General features: G+C 43.3%; 1 protein-coding gene across 2 annotated transcripts in view; it reads left to right on the top strand.

Moving 5' to 3' along the window:
• Window positions 1-24,705, top strand: part of GUCY1A2 (guanylate cyclase 1 soluble subunit alpha 2) — a 191,982-nt gene that overhangs the window by 66,554 nt on the left and 100,723 nt on the right. For both annotated transcript variants that reach the window (XM_056561617.1, XM_056561618.1), the window contains exon 4: window positions 9,790-10,514. In XM_056561617.1, coding sequence (XP_056417592.1) covers window positions 9,790-10,514 — 725 coding nt within the window. The remainder of the gene's footprint in view (window positions 1-9,789; window positions 10,515-24,705) is intronic.

Raw genomic sequence — 24,705 nt, 5'->3', positions numbered from 1 at the left:
TTTTTAAATCAACTGGTGCCAGAAAGTTAAACAGATTTGTTAATTATTTTGATAAAAAAATCTTAATCCTTCCAGTACTTATTGGCTGCTGAATACTACAGAGGAAATTATTTTCTCTTTGGAACACAGAGCTCTCTGCTGACATCACGAGCACAGTGCTCTCTGCTGACACCTCTGTCCATTCTAGGAACTGACCAGAGCAGCATATGTGTGCTATGGGCATTTTCTCCTACTCTGGACAGTTCTTAAAATGTAGATATAGCGAAGAAACTCCTCCAAACCAAGCAGGCGCTTGAGACCAGGATGAAATCGAAATTTTTCTTTATTCCCACAATGCAAGGCGTTTCGTGGAAGTTCCGCTTCATCAGGCATAGGAGCTGGGACAAGGTGAGTGGATTTTATAGGGAAAATCATTAACCCCCTTCAGGGGAAAAAGGATTAACCCTTTACTGCATAAAGTTGCGTTCATTATGGAGACCAACATACATATAAAAGTAGTAAATGCATATAGTAAATATAACATAAATGTCCAAAATATTGCACAGCTATTTTTCTAAAGTATTTAAGTTCTTAAAATGGACAGAGATGTCAGCAGAGAGCACTGTGTTCCAAAAAGAAAAACATTTCCTCTGTACTATTCAGCAGCTAATTGGTACTGGAAGGATTAAGATTTTTTTTAATATAAGCAATTTACAAATCTGTTTAACTTTCTGGCACCAGTTGACTTAAAAAAAAAAAAAAAAAAAAAAAAAACACTGGAGTACCCCTTTAAGAGACCAGTAGCACATAGGAAGCAATAGTGAGACAAAACTAATGTTTAGGGTGTAGGATGTGCAATGCCTGCTGCCTACTTGCCCCTTTAAGTACTAAACAAGTAACATGGGAACATGCCCATTAGAGTTTACAATCTACAGTAAATACAAAGACACAATAGTTAATTGGCGCTACTTTTTTTTCCAAAGCACCTAGTTAACTAGGAGCTAGTTAAAGGGGTACTCTGCCCCTAGACATCTTATCCCCTATCTTAAGGATAGGGGATAAGATGTCTGATCACAGGGGTCCTGCAGCTGGGACCCCCACGATTTCTGTGCAGCACCCGGTGTTCGTTTAGAATGCTGGGTGCAGGCGGCGGGAGTCATGACATCCCAGCCACGCCCAAGGCCCAAGCCCAGCAGGAACGCATGGGAACGGAGTTCCTGTACTTTTTTTCACAGCAGGAACACTGTTACCATTAGCATGAGTCCTGCAGGACCATCTCTTGAGTGGAAATCTTGGGAGAGTGCACACACTTTTTTTTCCAAGACTTGACCCCTGGCAACACCCCTTGTAATGCCATGCCCCCTAAATGCAAGTCTATGGTTGGGGCAGCGGAGTACCCCTTTAAAGACATGATGTAGTGGAGATATTTGTGACCGAGTCAGGTTGTGTATAGCAATTCGGTACTGGTGCTCAAGATCCTTTGGATATAGATAAGAAATACAGCCGTTAATGACTTATAAAATATTTAATGAAAATAAAATGTTACAGTGTGTGTCCCTCCACAGGGCGCTTGTGGATAGGGTAACACAAAATTACAAATATCAAAATAGTAAGATATTAAAATGTAACACGTAAAAGTGCAAAAGGCAATGCACCTGCATGCACAAGAACTACTCCGCTACTGATAATCCACAATGTGGTAGCGCTGACCAAAAGTCTGGTATGTAAAACGGTTAATCACTTAGATAATCGCGGCTCCGGTCCCCTTATCGGAGCCGCAATGATCTATATGTTGGATTTGTCCAATTGCGCATCGCATAAGTGATTAACCATTTTACATACCAGACTTTTGCTCAGCGCTACCGTATCAAGGACTTTATTGTGGGTTATCAGTAGCGGAGTAGTTCTTGTGCATTCAGGTGCAGTGTATTTTGCACTTATGTGTTACATTTTACATTTCTTACTATTGTTCTATTGGTAATATAAAAATATCCACAAGGGCCCTGTGGAGGGACACACATTGTAACATTTGATTTTTATCTACATTCTGTTATTAATATTTTATTTTCATGAAGTCATAAGCGGCTGCATTTATTAGTTATATCCATAGAATCTTGAGCACCAGTACCGAATTCATACATGTTTTAGGGATCGACCGCTATATTGATTTTTTAGGGCTTATACCGATATTCTGGTATAAGTTATCGGCTATTACCCCCCCCACGGCCCCACAGAAGCCACTGCAGATCAATGATTTAAAGCGGGGGCCTTAAATCAATGAACTGCAGTGGCTTTTGCGGGGCCAGAGATCGCAGCCGCCACCCGCTTCTCTCCCCCTGCCTGTCCTGGGGTCCTCCCAAAGGCTGTCCAGGCATGCTGGGAGTTGTAGTTTTGCAACAGCTGGAGGCACTCTGGATGGGAAACACTGACATAGACAGTGATTACAGCTCCCAGCAGATCTTTCTTACTGTTATATGTAAGGATTTGCTTTATCTATATTAGTTATCTACTTATTTTTCTTTAATTCTCACTTTTTCCTGTTTTTAGATAACATTTTGGTGGTTTCAGAACCAATTACCAGGTTTCCATAGAGTTCTGGTCTCAACATACAATGGTTTCAACATACAATGGTCGTCCCAGAACCAATTAATATTGTAACTTGAGGGTGCGTTCACACGTTCTCTGTTTTTGCGGGTTTTCCGCAGCGTATTTGAAAGGGGCGGGCTCTTCTCGGCTGTCCATAGCAGATTGTCCGCAGCGGAATTAACGCTGTGGAAAATCCGCCGCAAGCCCCATTGAAGTCAGTAGGGACTGCGGTGGATTTTCCGCAGCGTAAATTCCGCCGCGGACAATCTGCTATGGACAGCTGAGAAGAGCCCGCCCCTTTCAAATACGCTGCGGAAAACCCGCAAAAACAGAGAACGTGTGAACGCACCCTGAGGGACCACTGTATAGGTCGATAGGATGACATATAGGCTGGGTTCACACTGTGGAAACTCTGGGCAGAATTTCTGCCGGAGATCAGCCGGCAGCACTAGGACCGCGCAGACTGCATTGCCGTCCCCATGGATGTCAATGCATTTCTGAGCAGGTCTACCAAAAGATCCACCCAGAAATGTATTGCCATCTATGGGGATGGCAATGCAGTCCATGCGGGCCTAGTGCCGTCGGCTCGATCTTCGGCAGAAATTATACAGAGATTCCGTAGGGTGAACCTAGACTAAGGGTCTATTCACACGTCAGAATTTCCACTTGCGAAAATTCAAAAGTGTGAATGGGAGTGCAGAATCCCATAGATGTCTATGGGCTTTAATTTGAGGAAGAATTCTGCAAGCGGAAATTCTGCCGTGTGAATAGACCCTAATGTTAGGTTCACACTACTGAAATTCCACCTGTCTGCTTGAAAAAGTTTGGTAGAATAATTTCTGTGTCCAAAGCTTATTTTTTAGTGCAGGTGGAACTTTATTATTTTCGCGAGTATTCCACCCCCATATCGGATGGATTTTCCGCCCCATATTCAAAACGGAAATTTGAAGCAGAAAACAGTGGGAGTGCACTAAGGACCAAAGTTCAGCCCCTTTTGGACCATTTGGTCACATGACTAGAACCAGGTTAAAATTCTGATCAAATTCCATACAGAAATTCCGCCTGCAATCCACTTCCAAACTGCCTCCATTCTGCGTTGGGTAAAAATGTGCCTTCAAATCAGTGTCCTACTGAAGTCAATGGGAATTTGCAGCAAAAATCCACCTGAAGAAAGAGCACCACCATTCTTTAGGCAGAAATTTGAATGTGAAAATTCTGCTTCAAAAATTCCGAAGTGTGAATAGGTGCACAGAAAACCCATTGACCTGCATATACCTTTAAAGGGGTACTCCCGGGGAAAACATTTTTTTTTTAAATCAACTGGTGCCAGAAAGTTAAACAGATTTGTAAATCACTTCTATTAAAAAATCTTAATCCTTCCAGTACTTTTTAGGGGCTGTATACTAAAGAGAAATCAAAAAAAGAAATGCATTTCCTCTGATGTCATGGCCACAGTGCTCTCTGTTGACCTCTGCTGTCCATTTTAGGAACTGTCCAGAGCAGGAGAAAATCCCCATAGCAAACATATGCTGCTCTGGACAGTTCCTAAAATGGACAGCAGAGGTCAGCAGAGAGCACTGTGGGCATGACATCAGAGGAAATGCATTTCTTTTTTGGATTTCTCTTTAGTATACAGCCCCTAAAAAATACTGGAAGGATTAAGATTTTTTAATTGAAATGATTTACAAATCTGTTTAACTTTCTGGCACCAGTTGATAAAAAAAAGTTTTCCACGGGAGTACTCCTTTAAGTAAGACTTTCTGTCTGCAATTAGTGTTGATCGCGAATATTCGCAATGCGAATTTTATTCGCGAATATCGCATATTCGCAATTTCGCGAATATTCGCGAATATAGCACTATATATTCGCAATTACGAATATTCATTTTTTTTCCTTCCGCATTACACATGACAGTGATCATCCCTCTCTGCTTCCAGCTTGTGTGGTGTAAAGAAGGCTTTAAAGGGGTACTCCAGTGAAAACCTTTTTTCTTTTAAATCAACTTGTGGCAGAAAGTTAAACATATTTGTAAATTACTAATTTGGAAATTCCTTTCTTTTTGGAACACTGATGACATCACGAGCACAGCGCTCTCTGCTGACATCTCTGTCCATTTTAGCAACCATGCATAGCAGATGTATAGCAGATGCATGCTAAGGGCAGCATAGTGGTTAGCACTGCTGCCTTGCAGTGTTGGGGACTTGGGTTCAAATCCCACCAAGGGCAACAATAAATAAAGTGTTATTATTATAACGTCAGCAGAGAGAACAGTGCTCGTGATGTCATCAGAGAGCGTTCCAAAAAGAATAGAATATCCTCTGTAGTATTCAGCAGCTAATAAGTACAGGAAGGATTAAGATTTTTTAATAGAAGTCATTTACAAATATGTTTAACTTTCTGCAACCAGTTGATTTAAAAGAAAAAAGGTTTTCACCGGAGTACCCCTTTAATACTACTGTGTGAGACTGGCGTGCGGATTTTCGCATTTGCAAACTTTCGCAAATTCAAGTTTTTGTATATGCTAATTTTAGAATATGCTAATTTTCACATATGCTAATTTTCGCATATGCGAAAATAAACCGCGAATATTACGAATATGCAAATTTAACGAATATATGAAGAATATTCGTCCATGTATTCGCAAAATATCACTAAATCGAATATGGCCTATGCCGCTCAACACTATCTGCAATTTCAAAGCGATATTGCAGGCAGAAATTCCATAGTGTGAACCTAGGATTAGGGTCAGGCAGTGCCAGGTACTCACCGGGTAGTTAATAAAAGTAGATGATCAGAAGTGTAGTGACACTGGGACATACATGGGCCCTACATTCGATCCGCTTCCCTATAGCATAACCAAGCACAGAAAGTCTCACCTTGTAGAAGGTGATGTTTGCAGTATGCGTTAGAGGAAAGTGGTGCTTGTGCCAAATGATGCATTTCATTCGAATGCAATAAAATTAAAGCTGCGCAAATTACTTGTGTTTTAATCTGTTGCCTTTATGTGCAATTCAAACGAGAGGCGAGCAGAAAGCATAAAAACGTGGACTCCCGCTCTCCATGACCTTCAACATCAATACACAGAATAATTACGTCTTTTGAAGCAAGAGAAAAAACATAACGTGGATCCTCGAAAATGTTTTTTTTTTTTTTTACCCCGCTATGTATTGTACTTAGAGTTGGATATCGATTTAATTGGGCAGGGAGGATCACGGGCACTGTCTGGAATCTCTCCTGATTGAATAGCTTTTTGTCCAATTTGCCAGCAGGTGTTAATCTGTTTGAAACAGGTTCCCTATTCAAATGTCTGGGAGCCATACTAGACAAGCAGTTTAAGGCACTTCAAAGGGAACCGATCCAGAGAGACGCGCTGATTCTATCATATGGCCTTTTGAATATGCATATTGTGGAAGGCAACAGGAAGACTTTGATTCCGTCCCCTCAGGAATTAAATATTTAAACTGTTGGATAGAAATTAAACAAATCAGGAAGCAATGGATTTAGCGCTATTATTGTTGTTAGACTTGTTATTTGGCTATTTTAGTCAGTGGACTGAACACTTAACCCCATGGAGCTATAGCCTCGGAAAAGTTGGTGTAGTGTTACGTGAAAGGGGTGGCCATCGATAGAAATATTTTTTTTAAAGGAGTGGGGCTAAAATGAATAAAATAAGAAAAAATAGAATAAGGGACACTGCACACACATCTGCCCCATCCCCTGCTCTTCCTTTGGTCCTGTCGTAAATTACAGGAAATCTCTGCTTAGCCAATGGCTGGCTTAAAGGGGTAATCCAGAAGATAGTAAATATTTTGAAAATCAACTGGTGCCAGAAAATTATTCAGATTAGACAATTACTTCTATGTAATCTTAATCTTAAAGTGTACCTGTTGTTAGCAAAAACTTTTTATATAATGTAGATAATACCATTATATGTATACATGTCATATACAATGGTTAAAAAAGGTGCATTGTCTCTGCAGCTACTGCCTGTGTGTTCCTGTGAGGAGACCAAGTACAGGAAGTGTAGGTGGGACAAGCAGGACTTTGTACACTGAGGACAAGCAGGGCTCTGTACACTGAGGACAAGCAGGGCTCTGTACACTGAGGACAAGCAGGGCTCTGTGCACTGAGGACAAGCAGAGCTCTGTGCACTGAGGACAAGCAGGGCTCTGTACACTGAGGAGAAGCAGGGCTCTGTACACTGAGGTCAAGCAGGACTCTGTACACTGAGGACAAGCAGGGTTCTGTACACTGAGGACAAGCAGGGCTCTGTACACTGAGGACAAGCAGGGCTCTGTGCACTGAGGACAAGCAGAGCTCTGTGCACTGAGGACAAGCAGGGCTCTGTACACTGAGGAGAAGCAGGGCTCTGTACATTGAGGTCAAGCAGGACTCTGTACACTGAGGACAAGCAGGGTTCTGTACACTGAGGACAAGCAGGGCTCTGTACACTGAGGACAAGCAGGGCTCTGTACACTGAGGACAAGCAGGGTTCTGTACACTGAGGAAAGCAGGGCTCTGTACACTGAGGACAAGCAGGGTTCTGTACACTGAGGACAAGCAGGGCTCTGTGCACTGAGGACAAGCAGGGCTCTGTACACTGAGGACAAGCAGGGCTCTGTACACTGAGGACAAGCAGGGCTCTGTACACTGAGGACAAGCAGGACTCTGTACACTGAGGACAAACAGGGTTCTGTACACTGAGGACAAGCAGGGCTCTGTACACTGAGGACAAGCAGGGCTCTGTACACTGAGGACAAGTAGGGCTCTGTACACTGAGGACAAGCAGGGCTCTTTACACTGAGGACAAGCAGGGTTCTGTACACTGAGGAAAGCAGGGCTCTGTACACCGAGGACATGCAGGGCTCTGTGCACCGAGGACAAGCAGGGCTCTGTACACTGAGGACAAGCAGGGCTCTGTACACTGAGGACAAGCAGGGCTCTGTACACTGAGGACAAGCAGGGTTCTGTACACTGAGGAAAGCAGGGCTCTGTATACTGAGGACACGCAGGGCTCTGTGCACCAAGGACAAGCAGGGCTCTGTACACTGAGGACAAGCAGGGCTCTGTACACTGAGGACAAGCAGGGCTCTGTACACTGAGGACAAGCAGGGCTCTGTACACTGAGGACAAGCAGGGCTCTGTGCAGGCTCCTGGATTGTCAATCATCCTGTTGTGTGAGTCGGGAGCATGTCACAGAGCCTCACTGCACAGAGTAGAGTAGAGACTAGTAGAGTATTCTTTTCATCTTAATGGTATATTTTGTTGCCTATATCAATCGTGCCTACCATAAGCATATCACTAAATGCTGTTAATACAGATCAGGCATTATGGCTGCCCACATAATAATGCACTGAAAATGTAATTTAAAAAAAAATAGAAACAGATTAGAAAACACTGAACATGTTTCATTATCTTGCTGTCATGACCCATTTCCGGGAGTCACCACTCTGGCCAGCAATTTGCAGAGCGAGCATTTCTGTGTGTCATCCCAAGAGCAAGGAAATCCTGACTGTGGCGACCCAAAACCAGTTGTAATGCATTTGCATTTTTTAAAAATGAGCATGCACATGTTTTTTGTCATGCATTTGGCACATGTCAAAATATATGCAGAAAAACAATGTTTTCACATAGCCTCAGGCTGAAAACACATGCGGGTAATTTGTGGCCAACTTGTGTGTTAGCCTGTTGCCGCATTCTGTCTGCCTGCAGCTCACACCCTGTGTGCTTTCACCTTTAAGCTCATGTTTTAAAGGGTTACTCCGCTCCCAAGCATCCGGAACATTGAGTTCCAAATGCCGGTTGTGGGCTTCCGTGTTCATGCCCTCCCATCGTGAAGTCATGCCCCACCCCGTAACATCATGCCCCCTCAATGAAAGTCTATTGGAAGGGGGTGCGACGGTCGTCACGCCGTGACGTGAAGTTACGGGGTGGGGCGTGATGTCACGAGGGGTCGGGCAGTTTTCTTTTTTTAAACTGATGCCAGAAAGTTAAACAGATTTGTAAATTATTTCTATAAAAATTTTTTAATCCTTGCAGTACTTATCAGCTGCTGTATACTACAGAGGAAATTCTTTTCTTTTTGGATTTCTTTTCTGTCACAACCACAGTGCTCTCTGCTGACACCTCTGTCCGTGTCAGGAATTGTCCAGAGCAGGAGAAAATCCCCATAGCAAACATATGCTGCTCTGGACAGTTCCAAAAATGGACAGAGGTGTCAGCAGAGAGCACTGTGGTTGTGACAGAAAAGAAATCCCAAAAGAAAATAATTTCCTCTGTAGTATACAGCCGCTAATAAGTAATAGAAGTATTAAGAATCTTTATTAGAAGTAATTTACAAATCTGTTTTTTTCCAGCACCAGTTGATTTAAAAAAAAAATTCCCACCGGAGTACCCCTTTAATTCCAATAAATGGCTGCCCATGTTACACATGGGGTTCCCTAGTTCACCAAGACGAGATCTGTTCTTGTAGGGAATCACTATATTCTAGCTCTGTACAAAACAGAGCATCAATACAACCAAATGTATGAGCTCTTATAGATGATTGTATATTGTAAATCTAATGTGTATGTTAATCATTTTTCATAATAAGTCGTAATACACAAATAAAACAATTACATTTAAGAGTCCATTTACTCAATATATTGATCAAATTAAAGTAACATATTAACAAAAACTAGGACTAAAAGTAAAGGGTACTCTGCCCCTAGACATCTTATCCTCTATCCAAAGTATAGGGGATAAAATGTCTGATTGCGGGGGTCCCGCCATTGGGGACCCCCCCGTGCGATCTGGTGTGCCGCAGCCGAGATCGCAGGGGGGGGGGGTCCCCAACGGCGGGACCCCCGCAATCAGACATTTTATCCCCTATACTTTGGATAGAGGATAAGATGTCTAAGGCCCCCTCCCATAGACTTGCATTGAGGGGGCGTGGCCGTGACTGCACGAGCATGGCATGGCCTTGACATCACGAGCTTCCGGCTCTGCACCCAACGCTCAAAACAAATGCTGGGTGCAGCAGGGAGATCACGGGGGTCCCCAGCGGCAGGACTCCCATGATCAGACATCTTATCCCCTATCCTTTAGATAGAGGATAAAATGTCTAGGGGCTGAGTACCCCTTTAATAAAAAGCAGGATAAAATGGAGACAAAAATTTTGCCCTTATATTCTAATAAAAGTTATACTGCAGGGTAATTATATTGTGTCTACATCTTGTCTTTCAGGGTTGAAGTTTGAAGAGTTGCAAGAAAGATTTGGCCAGGAGTTCTTCAGTCTTTGCTTTGAGGAGAATGAGAGAGTTTTGAGAGCTGTCGGTGGAACACTACTTGACTTCTTCAATGGTTTCGATGCTTTGTTAGAGCATATTAGGACTTCAATTGGAAGACAAGTGACTATTGAATCCCCCTCTTTCCTATGCAAAGAGCTTGCCGAGGGGACCTTGGTCCTCAGTTGCTTCCATCTCCACCACATTGTAGGGTTCGCCATGCTTGGTATGATAAAGGCAGTGGGGAAGAAGATCTATCAACTCAAGGTTGACGTAGAACAAGTCAATAACGTCAATGAGAAGTTGTTTCCTGAAATTATAAATCCGGGTAACTGTAAAACTCTCATCTTTAAGATAAAGGAATGTGAAACCGTAACCATCACAAAATTACCTCTAGCGCGGTCATCCCAAGTTCCTTCAGACTTGAGGATAAGTATCAACACGTTCTGTGCAGCTTTTCCCTTCCACCTGATGTTTGACCCCAACATGGTCATCCTTCAACTTGGAGAAGGACTGAGGAAACTTATTAAATGTGAAGTCCATAAAGCCTCCAAGTTTCATGATAGTTTTGAAATAGTTTCCCCTAAAATCATCTGTACTTTTGAACAAGTTCTCTTGAGACTATCCACCCCCTTTGTAATACGGAATATCCTAGATACATCTGGACTCGAGAACGAGGAAAAGGTAGAGTTCTTTTGGCTTGTTTGATTTAATCCATTGGGTTCACATGCGGACACATGGAGATAGCAGAATTAATGTTATCATTTTGTGAAAGTTTAAATCATTTTCCTGGTTTTGAGGTGTTTTACTCTTTGATACATTTCAAGATCTCTGCTCTCTGTGAGTGAATTGGGAACATACTGAAATAAGACATGAACCCATGCCATGCATAGCTGTAGGGGTGTTACCTACTTGCCTACACTAGAAAAGGCTATGAACCAGAAAATAATAAAGCTAGCCACTATATAAAGATGCACACCACAAAATGTACTGTACAAAATATACATATATATCTTTATAAAATCACACAACAATGGCACAGACATTTAAAACCACTTAAAAACACACAAAAAAAATGGTGGAGTATTAGAACCCAAATAAACACCTAAACACCTGGACACATATTCGTCATATATTCGCGAAATTCGCATATTCGTCATATTCATTTTTTTGCGCATATGCAAATATTTATGCGCATATGCGCGAATATTGAGTCCTCCCTTCTTTAATGGTATAGGAAACTCTGACTTGTGCATTAACTCTATTATTTAGGCCCATTGTGGTCTATGGGGATCTCACGGCATGTAAACAGTAAGATAAGCAGGACCGTCTTGGCGGCACAGTGGAATGGGAGACCACCACTGGTTTGGGTCCCGGGGTGTGTTGGGGTTAAACTTTACTTTCCTGGAAAAGCTGCTGAGTTGCCCATAGCAACCAATCAGATTGCTTCTTTCATTTTTTAAAAGGCCTCTGAAAAATGAAAGAAGCGATCTGATTGGTTGCTATGGGCAACTCAGCGCATATGCGCATATTCGCGAATATTGAGCCCTCCCTTCTTTAATGGTATAGGGAACCATGACTAGTACATTAACTCTGTGTTTTTTTGCCCATTGAAACCAATAGGCCCATTGTGGTCTATGGGGATCTCACGGCATGTAAACAGCACAGTGGAATGGGAGACCACCACTGGTTTGAGTCCTGGGGTGGGACAGAGTTTTACAGTGTTGTGGTTAAACTTTACTTTCCTGGAAAAGCTGCTGAGTTGCCAATAGCAACCAATCAGATTGCTTCTTTCATTTTTGAAAAGGCCTCTGAAAAATGAAAGAAGTGATCTGATTGGTTGCTATGGGCAACTCAGAAACGTTTCCAGGAAAGTAAAGTTTAACCACAACACTGTAACACTCTGTCCCACCCCAGGACTCAAACCAGTGGTGGTCTCCCATTCCATTGTGCTGCTGAGACAGACAGTCCTGCTTATCTTACTGTTTACATGCCGTGAGATCCCCATAGACCAATGGGCCTATGGGTTTTAATGGGCAAACAATCACAGAGTTAATGCACTAGTCATAGTTCCCTATGGCATTAAAGAAGGGAGGGCTCAATATTCGCAAATATGCGCATACATTTTTGCATATGCGCAAACAAAAACCGAATATTCGTAATTACGAATATATAGTGCTATATTCATAATAGATTAATAGAAGTAATTTACAAATCTGTTTAACTTTCTGGCACCAGTTGATTAAAAAAAAAAAAAGTTTTCCACCGGAGTATCCCTTTAAGCCTGGCACTGAGACTTCCTGGGAACACCCCATTAGCCCCACCCCCTGTTTGTGGACCAGTTCCTGGAACTGCCCCTTGGGACTTTTGCCAAGCTTGGTGTTGAATGGCCCAGGTGGCCAGCTGTCATACTAGTATTTTAAATGGTTGGTATGTAGTAGATGGAGGCCCTGTTACAAATTTAGCATTAGGGGTCCAGCAGCTTCATGTTCGTAGGCCTAAAGGTACCAATTTAGGTCTTATGTGTGAAGCAAAGCCAGTTCTGTGTAAGGCTATGTTCACGTGGTGGAATATTTGCGGAACGTTTGGCAGACATTCCGCAAATAGCAGGACCACTGCTCAGAAATGCGCTGTCTCCATAGACAGCAATGTATTTCTGAGTGGATTCCACCAAAACAATTGGGATTTACAACCCAAAATCTGCTAAAAATCCACTGTGTGCACAGTGCAGCAGAAAACCCATGAAAAGTAATGAGACTCTGCTGCAACAGAATTACCGAGCTGAATTTTTCCATTGTTTTCCGCCTAGAAATTTGTATTGTGTGAACATAGCCTAAGTGGGAAATTTGTACTCTCTGGGGGAGATTTATCAAAACCTGTCGAGAGGAAAAGTAGCTGAGTTGCCCATAGCAACCAATCAGATCGCTTCTTTCACTTTTCAGAGGCCTTTTCAAAAATGAAAGCAGCGATCTGATTGGTTGCTATGGGTAACTCAGCAACTTTTCCTCTGGACAGGTTTTGTTAAATCTCCCCCTCAACCCTAGTAAGACAGGTTTCCAGCTCCTAAATGTGAGATAGAATGTTTAGAATATTTCTATTACTGATTGACTGCTAAAAGAATTTGAAAACTGTAAAGAATGTATACGAAAAGTATAAAGAAACAATATACGAGGATAGTGTCTGGCATAATAATAATAATAATAATAATAAAGAGGGCACTGTCACTAAGGGTGCGTTCACACTCCGTAATTCCCGCCGAATTACACGCGGTGAACTTTAACATCAGTGTGAATGGCTCTTCTGGAAGACCCGTTCACACTGAGCAATTTCAGTGGCGGACAATTCCGCTGCTGAAATTGTTCTGTACAGAGAATGAACATGTTCATTCTTTGTGCGGAATTCCACAAGCACTGCATAGCCATCAGTGGTGACGGTACAGTGCTGCGGGGTCCTGCACCGGCGGCTGCCAGACTGAATCTCCGCTCGTTGAATTCAGCGTGATGTGCCCGATGTGAACGCACCCTTAGGGTACGTTCACACTGTGGAATTCTCACGGAATTCCGTGAGTGGAATTCAGCGCAGTGAACAGTGCCATCAGCGTGAATGGGTCTTCCGCTGACAATTCCGCCACTGAAATCGTTCTGCGCAAAGAGAGAACATGTTCATTCTTTGCGCGGTATTCCGCGAGTACTGCATAGCCGTCAATGGTCCGCGGTCCTACGGATTCTCCGCAGTGTGAACATACCCTAATAGGGAGGGATTGTGGCTATCAATGTTATAAGCAGAATTTTTAAGCTTATGGGAACATTGTGGCTGTTACTATTATGTGGATATTGTAGCCTATACTGTCATTAGAGACCTTTGACACTGTTATGGGGCATTGTGACTACTTTTGCTATGCACTATAGCTTTTTACTTTCCTACATCAAGCTATTGTATAGAGCACCTTAGTTTTAGCCAAAGAACTCCATTAAAGGGGTACTCCGGTGTAAACTTTTTTTTTTTAAATCAACTCTTGCCAGAAAGTTTAACAGATTTGTAAATTACTTCTATAAAGAAATCATAATCCTTCTAGTACTTATTAGCTGCTGAATACTACAGAGGAAATTATTTTCTTTTTGGAACACAGAGCTCTCTGCTGTACCACGAGAACAGTGCTCTCTGCTGACATCTCTGTCCATTTTAAGAACTGTCCAGAGTAGAAGAAAATCCCCATTGCAAATATATACAGTTCCTAAAATGGACAGAGATGTCAGCAGAGAGCACTGTGGTCATGATGTCAGTAGAGAGCTCTGTGTTCCAAAAAGAAAATCATTCCTCTGTAGTATTCAGCAGCTAATAAGTACTAGAAGGGTTAAGATTTTTAAATAGAAGTAATTTATAAATCTGTTTAACTTTCTGGCACCAGTTGATAAAAAAAAAAAAAAAAGTACCCCTTTAAGTTTTATTGTGGCCCTTGAGCAGCTGGTATTTGACCAGAAATGTTTGGGCACCGCTTGTAGAGTACTGTAAGTTTATGTTCGCACGGCAGAATTTCTGCATGGATTTCCGCATTGAAGCCTATTCACTTCAATGGGAGTCCGCAGTTCCGTTATCACTGCAGAATTTTCGCTGCAGAAGTTCCTCAGCTAAAATTCCGCGTTCCTCAAAAATATAAGTCATGTCATATATTTTTGCGGAATTCCGCTGCGGAAGCCCATCAATGTCAATGGGGTTTATTTTTCTCCGTCAAACGCAGATTCTGCTCAAAATTCTAACCTTTTCATTCTGCAGAAATTCTGCATATGATTGAAAGATGCAGAATTCCGGCCAAATTAATGTGGCCGCAAAATTCACGCCTCTATGAAGAATTTCTGTCATCTGAACACAGCCCAAAGATGGCCAAACACATTAGGGGAATGTTGGCTGATTTTAGCAAGAACAGCTGACCCTGTATTGCAGTATTTTCCAACTAGTGTTCCTAAACATATAAATTATCCCAACGGAAAAACACAAGGTGCTTAAAACTTAACTTTTACTGTTACCACTAATAAAATCCAACCTTAAACTACATGTGAAAACCAATCAAAATGATAGAAAAAAACTCAGCATAAAATATCCATACACAGTCCACCTGGGACTATTAGTTCCACTTACCCGCTAACCAAGCGGTACTTAATTATATTTATATTAAAGTCAATCCTATCGATCCTGTTAGCTGATATAGACACGCAATTCACACGCTGTCCAGGACCTTTAACATAGCCAAACTCAGTTTATGCATGATATGAAATTCAAAGCCCATGCAACACTGTATTGACACCAAAAAATTGCTGATGCTACACAGAAGTAATAATACAGGAAACCCCAGTCCCGACGCGTTTCTGCAGGCACCTATTCAGTCACATAAATATCAGTGCCTACTTCCTCAGGGGAATAAGAGGGGGCTAGAAGTAGAACACATTAATCATCTTACAGTGTCGCTATGTATAAGAATAAATGCATTTATGGAAATAAATGTGGTATAGCAATATATATTAAACGTGGGTCAGTGGACCCCAAGTTAATAAAGGTATATATTAGAGATCAATGGACCCCTTAGACCAGCATGCGTCACAGTATCCTTCCGGGCGAATCAAAGCTGTTCCCATTTATTCTCTTTCTTAGTAAAGGAACCTGAAAGAATGCACAAGGAAACAAGTGCGTAATGAGCATTTTTGCTCTAACTTACCCCAGTCGCAGTGTCTAGTGTTTCTCAACTAGTGTTCCTCCAGCTGTTGAAAAACTACAACTCCCAGCATGCCCAGACAGCCAAAGGCTGTCTGTGCATGCTGAGAGTTGTAGTTTTGCAACAGCTGGAGGCACCCTGGTTGAGAAACATTGTCCTAATGTATATGAGATTGCCCAGGGCTCAAGTCCTGCAGGAATGCATGGGAACGGAGTTCCTGTACTTTTTTCACAAAAGGAACACTGTTCTCATTAGCAGGAGTCCTGCCGGACCAGCCCTTGAATAGAAATCTTGGGTGAGTTCCCACACTTTTTCTTCAGGACATGATCCCAGGCATCGCCCACTTTATCTAGTGGAGAGAAGATTGGGCAGTTGTTTTTGAACGTCCCCGATCCTTTTGTTTCTAAGGTAATACGTTGGTTCTGGATAAGTTGGTTAGTGACTTGCAGCTGCTTACTCACCTCTCCACATTGAGAACTCCAGCATGCTTGGTCAAGTTGAGCATGCATGTACATGGGGGGTCAGGAAAAATCTTGTAAAAACAGCTTTATAATACAATTGCAGATTCAGCAACAGTTAGGATATTCCAGTAGCTCACCTTATGTATTAAAGTAGCAACAAATACTTATTAAAGGAGTATTCTATGAAAATTTTTTTTTTATATCAACTGGCTCCAGAAAGATAAACAGATTTGTAAATTACTTCTATTAAGAAATCTTAATCCTGCCAGTACTTATCAGCTACTGAAGTTGAGTTGTTCTTTTCTGTCTGACCACAGTGCTCTCTGCTGACACCTCTGTCTGTCTCAGGAACTGTCCAGAGTAGCAGCAAATCCCCATAGTAAACCTCTCCTGCTCTGGACAGTTCCTGAGACAGACAGAGGTGTCAGCAGAGAGCACTGTGGTCAGACAGAAAAGAACAACTCAACTTCAGCAGCTGATAAGTACTGGTAGGATTAAGATTTTTTTTATAGAAGTAATTTACAAATCTGTTTAACTTTCTAGAGCCAGTTGATATGAAAAAGAAAAAGAAAGTTTTTGTGGTAGGCCTCTGGGGTAGTGGTAGTGTAGTCAGGGTTTTGCTTTAGTATATCAGGGGTTCAGGTTAACCCTATTGTTCGTGACGCCAGGCTGAGGGCTAATATCCTGAGGTAATTCTCCGGCCTATCGCCGCCCTTCCCAGTAACGATAGGTGCATGCGAATAATGACTGAAGGTCCACAAGGTAGTTGAACTTGAACTTGGATAAACTTTACTTAAAAGGCTTTCGGTACATCCAATGAACAGCAACAGTCTCATTCAAACAGTTTCTATACACTTCAGTGACTGACAATTGTTGTGGACCTTGACTTTGGATATAAGTCTCTGAATTTAGAGTTAATTGCGAAGATCCGTCCAGATTTAGGGGATAGATAAGGTCCCGTGATCTTGCAGAGTGCATAAGGATTGATAGATTCACGGTTTGTTAATAATCAGCCGTCGCCGCAAGGCTCGGGCCTAACTCACTGATGACAGCAGCGCAGATCCTTCTCTCACGACAGCCCAGGAACAAGAGAGCGAGCAATGGCCGCCGCGCCCTTATATGGGCAGGGGCGGGACCGTTTTGATTGGTCTGAATAACTGTCACTCACCGTTACAAGGAACGATGGGTGCAATATGTCATAGGGACCTCCAAAGGTCCTTAAGCAAAAACCATAGAGTTTACCCGATCACGTGACCCGCAGGTCCTGCTATGCTCCGTACAGGTAATTAACCAATTATATACATTTGTACAATTATATTTATGGAAATCCTGAATAAACTGTTAAATTATTAATATCTAGATGAGAGGTGACAAGGGGCGGACTAGATAAGAAGGACCCCGACGTCCTAGGGACTCTGGCTATGGGGGACCTATATACAGGTACCGTATAGGATGCGGTACCAGGATACCACATTTTTTCATGGAATACCCCTTTAATCCTTTTTGATTAAATAGAGGGGCCCCTTTAACCCCTTGGCACCACTCGCCATCAGTGACCAGCATGGGAGAGAAAACCATTTCTGGTTATCTGACCCCCTAGATGCCACTGCCATGTGTCAGCCTCTGATCACTTGTGGGATGCAATTGTATGGTGCCGAGAGGTTGCAAGGGCTCTGGAGCTGTTATAACAGGACTCCTTTTACACCCTGCCATAGGTGTGATGAGAAAAGAGATCAGCAATTTAACAGTTCACTGCAGAGTATTGAAGTCTATTGCTCCCTGGAGGGACTAAAACTGCAATCAAGGAATGTAAAATACATTTTTATCAATACAGAAAATGCCCTATTTTTTAAAATCCTATTTACTCCTATCTTCTCATTTGTCAAATAAAAAAATAAATAAAACAAATCTTAACTACAAAACAATTTTACATAGTTGCCATTGGCGCACACAGAAATGTTAAAACAATGTCAATAGTATAACCCCCCCCCCCCCCCAAAAAAAAGGAGAAAAAAATGTCAGAATTGGTGATTTATGGTCACCTGACATCCCAGAAAACATGGAATAAAAAGTGATCACGTTCCATCTGCTCCATAATGGTACCAATAAAACTACAGATCATGGTGCAAAGAACACACCTCACACAAAAAGTTATAGGGATCGGAATATGGCAAGTTAAGAAGTAGTTTTTTTTATACATTATCCTTCTAATGTGCTGGGCCACCATGAAAAAAAAAACATACTTACCTACCTCGCTTCCTCAGGGATCCCTCTTGTAAAGTCTTCTATTCCTCCGCTAAATGCTACGGCCACTACTTCCATAATTAACTCTTCTTGTGAGTGACCGCCCACTCAGCCAATCACTGACGGAGGCGGGACACCACAACAGCCAGTTATAGGCTGAGTGGGCCCTCACTGCTGTTTAGGAAGCAGCGGCTGAAGCATTCAGCAGGGGACTGAAAGACTTCAAAGGAATATCCCTGAGGGAGCGAGTTAGGGGAGTATGTTTTTTTATTTTTTTTTTATCATTGGCGGCTCCGACAATAATAGAATGCACCTGTAAATTTGGTATCACTTTAATCATAACACAAAGTTCACTAGTCAGTTTCACAGCATGGTAAACAGTGTAAAAACAAAACGCACTAACCCTGTTCTCAGTTGCGACAATCTTCATCTGACGAAGCCCGCGCATGTGGATGACACAGCTGTCACACTCATGGAGCGTTAGCAGCGTCCTGTACTCGACTCCCTATACTGCGGCATATGCCTTTTTTTATTCACTTTTTCTTCTAAATAAAGAATGAAGATTGTCGCAACTGAGAATGGGGTTAGTGCGTTCTGATTTCTCCATACACCAGAGTGCCTTGTGCTTTATGGATACGCACCCCCACCTATCAGTATAGCGACTCAGATGGTGCGGGATACGATGCATAGAGATACTGTGTAATAAAGAGTTGGATGTTATAATAGGAGGCAAGTGCCAAACAGATCTGATTCTACATTACGGAGTGTAAAAACAAAGCTTCCCAAAAGTTGCCGGATTGTGTTAAACTTTTTTGTTTTTGTTTTACATTATATTTTATATATCACAATAAAATGAAGGGTGCCACTAAAAAGTACAAAAAGTCCTCATACGGCTTTTTAGATGGAAAATTAAAAGATATATTGCTGTTAAAAAAAAAGAGGAGAAAAGAAAAATATGTATCCTCATGAGGTTAAAGGGGTACTCCCTTGGAAAACTTTTTTTTTTCTTTTAAATCAACTGGTGCCAGAAAGTTAAACAGATTTGTAAATTACTTCTATTAAAAAAATGTTTAATCCTTCCAGTACATAGTACTAAGGGACTGTATACTACAGAGGAAATTCTTTTCTTTTTGGATTTCTCTTCTCTCACGACCACAGTGCTCTCTGCTGACCTCTGCTGTCCATTTTAGGAACTGTCCAGAGCAGCATATGTATGCTATGGGGATTTCTCCTTCTCTAGAATGGACAGCAGAGGTCAGCAGATAGCACTGTGGTCGTGACAGAAGAGAAATCCAAAAGGAAAATAATTTCTTCTGTAGTATGCAGCCGCTAATAAGTACTGGAAGGATTAATATTTTTTTATAGAAATTTACAAATCTGTTTAGCTTTCTGGCACCAGTTGATTTAAAGGAGTAGTCCAGTGGTGCAGTGGTGAACAACTTATCCCCTATCCTAAGGATAGGGGATAAGTTTGAGATAGCGGGGGGGGTCCGACCGCTGGGGCCCCCTGCGATCTCCTGTATGGAGCCCCGACAGCCCTCGGGAAGGGGGAGTGTCGACCTCCGCATGAAGCAGCGGATAACACGCCCCCTCAATACAACTCTATTGCAGAGCCGAAGCGCTGCCTTTGGCAATCTCCGGCTCTGCCATAGAGATGTACTGAGGGGGCGTGTCGGCCGTCGCTTCGTGCGGAGGTCGACACCCGCTATCTGGCCGGAGAGCCGGGGCCCCGTACAGAGAGATTGCAGGGGGCCCCAGCGGTCGGACCCCCCGCGATCTCAAACTTATCCCCTATCCTTAGGATAGAGGATAAGTTTTTCACCACTGGACTACCCCTTTAAATAAAAATAAAAAGTTTTCCACCCTAGTACCCCTTTAAAGGGGCTATCCAGGAATATAAAAACAGAGCTAATTTCTTTCAAAAAATTCTCCATCTGTCTCTCTAGGTTGGGTGTGGTTCTGCAGTTTAGTTCTATTGAAGTGACTGATACCAAGTTGTAATACCACACACAACCTGGCGACAGACGTGGATCTGTTTTTGGAAAGAAATTAGCTCTGTTTTTCTATTCCTGGATAACCCCTTTATGATGCTCATTTTCGAAAAATATGTGCAATAAAAGTTCACATTTACAAAGTCAAAGCAGTGATGTGATTGGCTGGTAGGGACAATTCCTGAACTTTACATGTACCCTCGTTCTCATTAGTTGGACCCAGTTTGTTGTCTCATCTCAAAGCATTTATTCTTATTGCTTAGTAAGAAGACATCATAATTTATACTAAATAATCCCAATTCACAGTGTTAATCCCCCATAAAAGCACTTCAGCCTTAGAAATCTCTTCGAACCTTTAATTGGAGATTACTGAAGATGACGGCGACGTTATTGAGCACCACATGGGGGTCTGAAATGCCCATTGTTCTCCTCTGTGGGTCACAGGCAACTGCAGCACATTCATCCGAAAATACGTTTTTTTCTCATTAGCAAAGAACATAGAAGAAGCGATGCACAATTAATAGATGGATTTATTCTCTACATTTTCTTTTTGGTTGCTTTGAGGCAGCCGTCTGAAGCTGAGATTATACCTTTGATACTGTATTATGGAACTCTTAAGTTGTGAAGGGTAAAAGGAGGCAAATATGACTCATTCTCCATCAGTGCATTTCTACACAACGTATAGACGTAGGGGAGCTGAATTGGGTTTTTTTCATACTCGGGGTTTATTTTTGTAACTGCTGAATTCACCCGACGGTCAGCAGATCCCATTGGCTTATGTTTCCATTGTGATATCTGTTCTGATAAAAAAAACTAGGGCTGCATGAGGTAATACAGTGACCCCCCCGACCTACGGGGTCATCGCATAAACGGCTATACGGCAGTACAGACTGCTTCAGCTGCCACCGGATAGCCGTTTACGGTGCCCCGTGTGGTCCGCTGATGATCACTTACCTGTCCTCGGGGCTCCGGCGCGTCCTCTTCGGGATCCCCTGCATCGATGGCGCTCTCCATCGTCGTCATCACGTCGCTGCGCACGCCGTCCCGTCATCCAATAGGAGCGGCGTGCGTAGCGACGTGATGGCGGCGACAGAGAGCGAGGATGCTGGGAAAGCAGAGGCCTTGCCGGAGCCTCGGGGACACCCCAGGGACGTGGCGACAGCGTTGACGAGCGGTGACGGTCCGGAACGGCGAGGACACGTGAGTATAACCTCCAATACCAGTGGTCTACAACCTGCGGACCTCCAGATGTTGCAAAACTACAACTCCCAGCATGCCCGGAGTTGTAGGTTTACAACATCTGGAGGTCTGCAGGTTGTAGACCACTGTCCTATACTTTACATTGTACGGATCCCTCAACATACAATGGTTTCAACAAACGATGGTCCATATGGAGCGGATTACCATTGTATGTTGAGTGACCACTGTATTATTAAAGGGGTACTCCACTGCTAGACATGTTATCCCCTATCCAATGGATAGGGGGTTACCTTGTCTGATCACGGAGGTCCGGGCCGCTGCGATCTCTTCCGCAACACCCCAGTCATCCAGTGCATGGAGCGAACTCCATGTAGTGCCAGTTGACTGGCGAACATGGCTGCCATGCCCCCTCCATTAATGTCTATGGTAGGAGGTGTGGCGGCTGTCTACTAGCCGTCAAGCCCCCTCCCATAGATATGAATGGAGTTGGCGTGGCATGAGGTCACGATCACAGAAGCCCCAGGCTTTCATGACCATAATGCCACAGCGCCGCCCCGGTGATCGCGTGGGGGTCCCCGCGGTCAGACCCCCACGATCAGACATGTTATCCCCTATGTTTTGGATAGGGGATAACATGTATAGGGGCAGAGAACCCCTTTAATCTTGCCCAAATCTAAGACGATTACTGTTGAAGGGTCCTCTAGTGCAAATCAAGGTCCCCATATACACTTTAAAAAGTTGTCAGGACTGGCCGACTATCAAATGTGTAAGTGGGCCGCCTGTCTTTCCATCGACAGATGATGCCAGGGGAAAGAAGAATCGGCAATGTTGTCCCAGCTCCAAGGGTCGATTAGAGTGAAGCCTTAGGAAAATAATTTTTCATGCTTGGATGCACGTTAACCCCTTTCTGCAAATTGGGAATCTGCAAACTGGAGCCATCTGCAGCAGGCGCCGACTGTCACATACAGCCGACATCTTGCTGTGGCAACCAGGATCGGAGACAACTCCAAACCTGACGCCTTACACCACTATGTGCTGTGACATTCAGGGGGTCAGCCTGAAATCTGTGTCAGGGTTCTGGGTAATAATGGGCCATAGTTATGAAAGGACTATGAGGTCAGAGTTTTCAGTGGAATTTGAGGTGACTGATTTACCAGCTCTAAAAACATATTGCGCCAGTGTGATATCATGGCACCGCAGCATGCCAGTGTGCGCGCCCCTTGCTCCAACCTGGTGCCTCTCAGTCCCAGGCGGGTGCAGTACCGACATGTGTACATGAGCAGAGATACACATTTACACTGTATTGTGTGCCTTGTCTCTCACTACGGGCTGGGTGCTTTCCCAACCAAAAAAAAGGTGAATTCACAGTGAGCGTCGATACACATGGTCCTGTGTCCTTGCTTCTCACTACAGTACTGAAACTACAGGAGCGGGGAGTCCATCAATAGACAGGGGTCCCTGCACCTGTACATACTTTTGATAGATGCCATGGAAATAGAGTAGCTCACCACCAATGTTTTTGGCTGCAGCTCTGTGTCTATTCTAAATGCATGGTGGACACTGGAATTTGTAGATCATCAATCATATCTACAGGTGAATACTGTATGTACTGCTATATGGAGTGGATTGGCAGCTGTTGAACCCTCATCCTCATGCTTGAGGGATTCCAAGGGCTCCAATACATGCAAAGACATCTATAATATAAATGCCAACTGATATCTTAGAGAGATTCATCAAAGTGAATAAAAAAGAACTTAAAGGGGTTCTCCGGTGCTTACACATCTTATCCCCTATCCAAAGGATAGGGGATAAGATGCCTGATCGCGGGAGTCCCGCAGCTGGGGATGCCCGTGATCATGCACGCGACACCCCATTTGTAATCAGTCCCCGGAGCGTGTTCGCTCCGGGTCTGATTACGGTCGACCGCAGGGCCGGCGGCATGTGACGTCACGCCTCCGCCCCGTGTGATGTCACTCTCCGACCCTCAATGCAAGCCTACGGGAGGGGGCGTGACAGCTATCATGCCCCCTCCCGTAGGCTTGCATTGAGGGGTGGAGCGTGACGTCACACGGGGGCGGAGGCGTGACGTCACACGCCGCCGGCCCTGCGGTCGACCGTAATCAGACCCGGAGCGAACACGCTTCGGGGACTGATTACAAACGGGGTGCCGCGTGCATGATCACGGGCGTCCCCAGCTGTGGGACTCCCGCGATCAGGCATCTTATCCCCTATCCTTTGGATAGGGGAAAAGATGTGTAAGCATCGGAGTACCCCTTTAAAGTAGAGGGACAATCTGTAGAACTTTAGATGGATATTGAAATGAAGCAGGGATTATTACATTACCAATGCAAAAGTCAAATAGAAAAAAAATTCCTTTATGTATTCAAAACTATTATGCAAAGCGAAGAGATGTACTGTACGTGGCAATTATTTTGGCTACAGTAGAATCCGCACACTTGAGCTGGCCTTGGAAGGTTTACAATTTACTGTATCATTTCATGCCCGCTTGTTATATTACACAGATCACGGTTCCATTGACTGAATAAAAGCTTCCACAACGTTAATGACTTAAGCCAATGGATGAGTCAAATTAAAGAGCAAATTATTCAATACACAGCAATTTAACCTTCGTATAACGCCATCCCCAATGGTTTAGATAAATTCTCGCCGCAGCTCATTCTCCAGTAGTATATTAGTACTTTCTCAGTTAGTTAGCCAGAATGGATAATGGATGAAATCTGTAATCAGCTCATTGGGGTTGTGGGTCAGTAATGGCCCGCTCAGCAAATCACCGGTTCAGATGGGACCCTGGTTCATCCGGTGATTTGCTAAGTAGGTGGTCACTAAAGCTATATCCTAGAAAGAAAGCTGGAAAGCACTGAGAACGGGTGAATAGCTGGCCCCCGTACAGGAGATTGTGGGGGAGGAGGGGGGGGGCTAGCAATTGGACCTCCCTCAATTTACAAACTTATCCTGTGGATAGGGGATACATTTTATTTTCTGCTGAGCTACCGGGATTGTTAACCCAGCATTTTAGAGGGTTAAAGGGTAAATGCCGGGCATCAGCGCTATCGGCGATGTCCAGCATTAACCCCTTAAGGGTTTTTCAGTTTTTGCACTTTCGTTTTTTCCTCCTTACCGTGTAAAAATCATAACCCTTAAATTTTTCCACCTAAAAATCCATATTATGGCTTATTTTTTGCGTCACCAATTCTACTTTGCAGGGACATTAGTCATTTTACCCAAACATTCACGGCGAAACGAAAAAAAAT

Source organism: Hyla sarda, chromosome 2 (assembly GCF_029499605.1).
Source record: "Hyla sarda isolate aHylSar1 chromosome 2, aHylSar1.hap1, whole genome shotgun sequence".
Lineage (NCBI taxonomy): Eukaryota > Metazoa > Chordata > Amphibia > Anura > Hylidae > Hyla > Hyla sarda.
Note: the sequence above shows the minus strand (reverse complement) of the source record. Positions and strands in the feature narration are given on the sequence as shown.